Below are 6,783 nucleotides of genomic sequence, written 5' to 3' on the forward strand. Positions count from 1 at the left end.
AAACTCTACACGACGAGTTGTGCCTCCAACTCTCCGAGTAGACTTCCTTAATTGCATGAAATCCCTAAATATAATTCTCGAAAATCGGGATGTTACACAATATGTGTGATTTGTGAATGGTGGAGTTGATCGGGGATAAGGAAGTGGTGGGTGAGAGAATGACATAAGGAAAGTAGAATGGGGAAGTGGACATATGGGGTTATGTTTTTTAGGTTTTCTTTTCCACGCTAGGAAGGTTACAAATAGCTTGTGTTGTCGGAAAATATAAAGTAAAGGGGAAGGGGAAGAGGTAGTAGACGGATCAATCATGTAAGGACCATGGTCGAAGGTGTTGCAACGTGGTGATGCAGGAGATAGGGGTGTGCATCAAACCGCACAAACCGCATAAACCGCCCACACCACACCGCATAATGCTGTTTAGAACTAGTGTGGTGCGGTTTGCGGTTTGAAATTTTGTTAAACCACACTATGTCGTGCGGTTTGTGGTTTCCACTTATAACACTTCGATTCAAACCGCACCGCATATATATATATATATATATATATATATATATATATATATATATATATATATATATATATATAATACAAACACATAAAAATTACACAAAAGATACGAACTTGGTTTTATTACTAATGAATTTTGATATCATCAATTTCAATTTTTGTAAACAAATTTTTGATAGATTATTTATCTGTTTGTCTAATGTAACAATGACTAGTATTGTTAAAACATTGGCAAAACCAACTTATCTTGATTCTATAACTAATATATTTATGTATAAATTTTATGTACATAATATTAAAAATACATATCATTTTTCAAACCGCATAAACCAGACAAAAACCACATAAACCGCCCGCACCAAACCGCACCACATAACGAGGTTTAAAACCTTCGCGGTGCGGTTTGTGCTTTCGACTCGAAACCGTACCAAGCCGCACCGCGAACACCCCTAGCAGGAGATGATAAAGAGATGCATTAAGACGAGGGTAAAATATGGTTTTGGGTTAAAGGCATGGAATGTGCCGTTAGACTTTAATAAAATAATAAATCTTGATAAATTATATAAACTATGGATAAAATAGTAATTTTAACAAGAGTTAACATCCAAAAACTAATGCATTTTTGGACCAGAACCACAAGGAAAATAAAAAAGACCATTTATGTGAGTGAATATTTTACCTAGAAAAATAGCAAACCAAAGGGACTATTATGCAGTTTTGTCATTGTATAATCTATAATTTACAGATCTAACTTCATTCATATGACCAGAACGAGAACAGGGCTATCGTCGGGAGCAAGAAAACTCTCCATTCCCCTCTCTTCGTCCAAGTACAACTCTCAAACCTTTTAATCACTAGCTCTTTCGATTTCTTCGTCAACCTTCAATCATGGTGCTCGAGGTACGTTTTCAGTTTTACCATATATTCTTCTATCACCAAAAAACTAGGGTTTTAATTTGTTATTGAAATCAGGCTACGATGATCTGTATCGATAATTCAGAATGGATGCGTAACGGGGATTACTCACCCACTAGGTTTCAAGCTCAAGCCGACGCTGTTAATCTCATTTGTGGCGCTAAAACCCAGGTAATTTGATAATCAATCATAGGGCTTTTGTTTTGTTGTTGCCAGTAGTTTAAATCGTACGCAAATGTTTTTGATTGGGAAAAAGTTTTCAGTAGATTGGGACGATGAATTGTGTAGTTCTAGACGATTGGCTACCAGTTTTTTTTTTTTTTTTTTTTCTGTTTACATAAATTATATTCATCTGTCGGCTGATGTTGCAGTCTAATCCTGAAAATACTGTGGGCGTATTGACAATGGCTGGCAAAGGCGTTCGTGTTCTTGTCACTCCTACTAGCGATCTTGGCAAAATCCTGGCGTGCATGCATGGTTAGTTTCTTTGAATGATTCGAGTATTTACTTACAATCTACAACATATTAGTATGAAGTTTGAAGTGCTGAAATTTATTCTTCACTTACTCAGGTTTAGAAATAGGGGGCGAGATGAACTTAGCAGCTGGGATCCAAGTTGCTCAGTTAGCTTTAAAGCATCGGCAAAACAAAAAACAGCAACAAAGGATAATTGTGTTTGCTGGAGGGTATGTAATATGTATAAGGTCCTTTTACTTTACATTGTCATCTTCTGATTTTCTTCCTCTTATTATTAACAATCAACATTTATTGGTTTTGGATTTCAGTCCTGTAAAATACGATAAGAAAGTACTGGAGATGATAGGGAAGAAGTTAAAGAAGAACAGTGTAGCTCTTGATGTTGTGAACTTCGGTGAAGAAGATGAATCAAAGTCAGAAAAGCTTGAAGCTTTAGTTGCAGCTGTAAACAACAATGACAGCAGTCACATTGTTCATGTCCCAGCTGGATCAAATGCTCTTTCTGATGTTCTTCTAAGGTTATTTATTATAGAAATTATAATTTCTTTTTCATTCCCAACATATGATTTATTAACTTTAAGGTGATGAATGTTTTACTGTTGTTAGTACTCCAATCTTTACTGGAGATGGAGAAGGTGGAAGTGGATTTGCAGCAGCAGCAGCTGCAGCTGCAGCTGGTGGTGTGTCTGGTTTTGACTTTGGTGTTGACCCGAATCTTGATCCTGAGCTGGCACTTGCTCTTCGTGTCTCCATGGAAGAAGAAAGAGCAAGGCAAGAAGCTGCTGCTAAAAAAGCTGCAGATGATTCTTCAAAGAATGAAGGAGGGGAGTCTAGTTCACAAGATGCAACTATGTCTGAAAATGTTGGGACTTCTGAGAATAAAAAAGATGATTTAATGGTTTCTTCTTCTTCTTCTTCTTGTTTTTTAACTTTTAAGTTTACCCTTTTTGGTAATTTTTCTAATAATGATGAGGTGGCAGGATGATGAGAATGCATTGCTGCAACAAGCTCTTGCCATGTCAATGGATGATCCTGCTGCTGCTGCTACTGTGACAACAAGGGATGCTGACATGTCAGAGGCAGCTGCTGATGATCAAGATTTGGCACTTGGTAAACTAAATTAAAAGTCTTACTATTAATATTTCTTGATATTTTTGGAATTAATTTTGTGTTAATTTAATTTGCAATTTGCAGCTTTACAATTGTCTGTTGAAGAAGGTGGAAAAGATGGATCAGGATCAGGGCAAGCAGATATGGGAAAGCTTTTGGCTGATCAGTCATTTGTCTCATCTATTCTTGCTTCTGTATGTTTTTATTTTTTTGTGAATAGAAAAAAATAATAATAATAATACAAAAAATGGAGAGAAATTTGATTATTTGGGATGTTTGTTGGTTTTGAAGCTGCCAGGAGTTGACCCGAATGATCCTTCAGTCAAGGATTTGCTTGCTTCAATGCAAAATCAGCCTGAGGTTAGTTATAGTTTAAACTTCAAAGATGGTATTTTTATTTATTTTTTAATTTAAATGAAAAATAATTTGAGATTTGATCAGTCTGACCAGAAGAAAGAGGAGGATAAAGCACCCAAGGAAGATGACAAGTGATTTTTGGTGTTGTTTATCAACTTTAATCATGTCATGGCACTTACTTGGATTTGTAAAAGATAAGATGATCATTAATTTCTCATCTTTCAATGGATAATTTTCAAAATGGATATTGTTTGTGATTTCAATGTTGTTGCTTGTGTCTAGTTGTCTTACACGAAATTGAAATTGTTTTTTAAGTATGTTGTATGGGAAAAGGAAAGAGGCTACAAAAGTTCTTTAATGATTATAACTATTGAAAATTACATTTTAAATGTACATCCTTATCTAAGAAAGGATACCATCTTATAAAATAAGATTCAAACACCCACCAAGACCTTTCCTAGGGGTAAAATCGTCCACAATCTATTCAGGGGCAGGATTGTCATTTTAACTGCCACAAGATGTTGATGTTTAGCAATTGCTTATGACCAACAAGCTTGATTGGATTTGGACCACCGGTGACTATGAAAATAGACTACAGAAATCTAGGTTATATCCTTGTTAGGCAAGGTGAATGCCTTGGATAAGGCCATGCTCTTTGGCTTCTTCAAGTGCTATGTTAAGTCCTTCAATCGCTAGGATGAAAAGAAAACAAAAGAGAGGGTCTTTCTGTGAACTCCCCTCTTGAGTGAAAATTATTTGGACGCTAAACCGTTGATTATTACATAGTCACGAGTTGAACATAGACATCAATTGCACCATTTTTACCAAAGTTTATCTATGCCATGACAAAGTCAAGATAATCCTAGTTGAGGCAGTTGAAAGCCTTCTCAAAGGCGACCTTGAGTAGGAATGCCTTGTGTTTGTTTTTATGAAGCCAATAAAATGGACACCTCGTATCCCTATTGTTTGAAGAAATTACATCGATAGTCCCTTTTCAAATCTCTCTCTCTCTCTCTCTCACACACACACATAAACATCTCTCTCTCTCTCTCTCTCATGTTGATGTAGATGCTCGATCCCTCAGCATACAAGACGCGAACCTCACCTTTGTCGCCTCACGGCAAAAGCTCGTGCGCTGGGCATTTTCCATGTCTGCAACCTAACGACGACTAGTGATGGGACCCTAACCCCAAAGAACTCAAGCACACCACACGCCTCGAACTCCCGAAATGAGGGAGCTCGAGCCCCAATCTGACCCACAACGATCTCGGCACGAAAAGGCCTGAGCCGCTCCTCCATAATCTCCATGATCCCTTCCTTGACGGTACCAAAGATCACTGGGGTAGCGTCAAGTATGCCACGAGTAACCTTAGCCGCGATAAGATCGCGTAGCCTCTCATCAATGGGCTCTACACCAGAGCCTGAACCTGATCATAATCCTGAACCCGAACCTCCTCGCATAATCATCACCATCCTCAACTGAAAAATACAACATAAATAGCAATTGATAAAGAAGTTCAAAGGGATTCCTCCTCACCAGACTCCTCAGAGCCTCCATGTCTGTCCTTGTTTCGGGTACATGTCTTGTGTTTTCAGTAGTACGGGCCAAACACTACCTTCCACACCTATCTGTACCTTCCCCAAGGCTATACCTGGTATTTCTAATTCACCCAACCACAAATAACATGACCCACAGAACAAAACACAAACTCAGATCCTAGACTATTCTAGGATTTCTCAATCCTTACCGAACCAGAAACTTAAATCAATCATAGTAGGTTGCCCTATGCATGCAAGTTATACACAAATAGAATCACATAGATTGTCAAATAAAACTTCTACCCTAAACCACAACCAAACAAGGAACAAGAATAAGGCATAATCCATCATTCTAGGGCTATGCAATCCTAGACATATACAACTTTGAAAGCATACACTTAGCAAATAATATATTCGACATCAATTTCCAAGAATATATCTATAGCATGGCTAATACATTGGGAACACTTACTTGAGCTCGACCGATTACGCGCATTGCACTCTCCCCCTTTTACTTAAGAAAACCGTTTTCAGGAAAAAATTAACTTTTGTTTCTTTTGAAAAAGGGTTTACCATTTCCTTGGTTTGAGTTCTGACACATCCGATAGAGTGTCTGAATCCCTCAAACCAAGGCTCCGATACCAACTTGTAACAACCCGAAAATTCAAATAAAAATTTTCATTTAATATTCAGAAATCACAATTATATTTGTTTTCCCAAAATTTCATTACATAAACTTTTGTCCATAAGATCAGAGTATCTAAAACAAGAAATGCAGAACACTGGAGAGTGCCTGCTGCGCCATCAAGTTGGGCCCTTGCCCTTAGACCCTGAAGTACCTAAAGCATCCAACAAACTGTAAGCAAACGCTTAGTGAGTTTCCCAAAATACACAAGCATATACCATATAATGTCATGCAACATACATATAAGATTGTCATGGACTCCGTCTATGGTCTTCACCCGGAATGTCATGGGCTACCCCCATGGCCTTACACCCATGGGCCATGGGCACCCCCCTATGGTCTTTACCATGTGTCATTGGCTCCCCTCATAGTCTTTACCAAGTCATAACATGCCAGATAACAAGCCATTGCATACATAACTAATGAAATCTCATATCAACTAATGGGTCGACATTGGTGCCTTCGACCCATTTGTATAATGAAAAGACTCACCTTAGTCTATTGATCACAATAGTTACTCGACTCTACCAACCCAAAATCCCAAACTGAACAATATACAAATAACCCTAATTAGGATCATGACACAACCATGGGCCCAAAATCCTAAGTCCAAGTCCCACCATAATGGCCCAAAGGCCTTTCCTTCACTAATGGGCCTAACATAAAAATCCAATTCTATATTGGGATACAAGGCCCAAAAGGCCCAACATGCCAATAATGGCCCAAATAATAAATTTAGGCCCACAAATTCAGCTAGTCCAGGCCCAAACCTTTAGGTCCCAAAGGTTCGAAGCTCCACCGGAAGCCCAAGGTTCTCTGAGAGCGTAAGCCCAACATACCTCTTCAATACACTTAACGTACTGGATCCATGAGTTGTACGCACAACGTACAACATATTACACCCAATGTACTAACTGTCTTGCATCAAACTCCATTAAGTCCTTAATGCATGAAGACTTTTCACTCAAAATTTAGATCTTAGACTTGTTAAGGGTCATAAGGCATAAAATTAGCAACTTTATGCCTTTGCATGCCATATATGCTCCCAACCACCCATTCTATCTCATTAAGATTTCTTAATAGTTGATATTTTTAGAATTAGTTTTGTGTTAATTTAATTTGCAACTTGCAGCTCTACAATTGTGTGTTGAAGAAGGTGCAAAAGATGGATTAGGATCAAGGGAATCAAATAT

At 37.9% G+C, this 6,783-nt stretch overlaps 1 protein-coding gene across 1 annotated transcript; it reads left to right on the forward strand.

Moving 5' to 3' along the window:
• Nucleotides 1-1,245: 1,245 nt before the first annotated feature.
• Nucleotides 1,246-3,629, forward strand: LOC145068593 (26S proteasome non-ATPase regulatory subunit 4 homolog). Its single transcript, XM_079015580.1, has 10 exons — nucleotides 1,246-1,407; nucleotides 1,480-1,593; nucleotides 1,794-1,899; nucleotides 1,994-2,108; nucleotides 2,208-2,417; nucleotides 2,506-2,797; nucleotides 2,880-3,009; nucleotides 3,094-3,203; nucleotides 3,301-3,369; nucleotides 3,451-3,629. The coding sequence occupies exons 1-10, from the start codon at nucleotides 1,396-1,398 to the stop codon at nucleotides 3,499-3,501; spliced, it is 1,209 nt and encodes a 402-aa protein (XP_078871706.1). The 5' UTR covers nucleotides 1,246-1,395; the 3' UTR covers nucleotides 3,502-3,629.
• The last annotated feature ends 3,154 nt before the right edge of the window (nucleotides 3,630-6,783 follow it).

Source organism: Lactuca serriola, chromosome 8 (assembly GCF_051521515.1).
Source record: "Lactuca serriola cultivar US96UC23 chromosome 8, Lser_US96UC23_V15, whole genome shotgun sequence".
Taxonomy (NCBI): Eukaryota; Viridiplantae; Streptophyta; class Magnoliopsida; order Asterales; family Asteraceae; genus Lactuca; species Lactuca serriola.

Bases quoted from the DNA above. Each gene is read 5' to 3' on its own strand.
- LOC145068593 (XM_079015580.1), top strand. The intron at 2,798-2,879 runs GTTTCTTCTTCT...ATGAGGTGGCAG, and splicing joins ATAAAAAAGATGATTTAATG to GATGATGAGAATGCATTGCT. The intron at 3,370-3,450 runs GTTAGTTATAGT...AGATTTGATCAG, and splicing joins CAATGCAAAATCAGCCTGAG to TCTGACCAGAAGAAAGAGGA.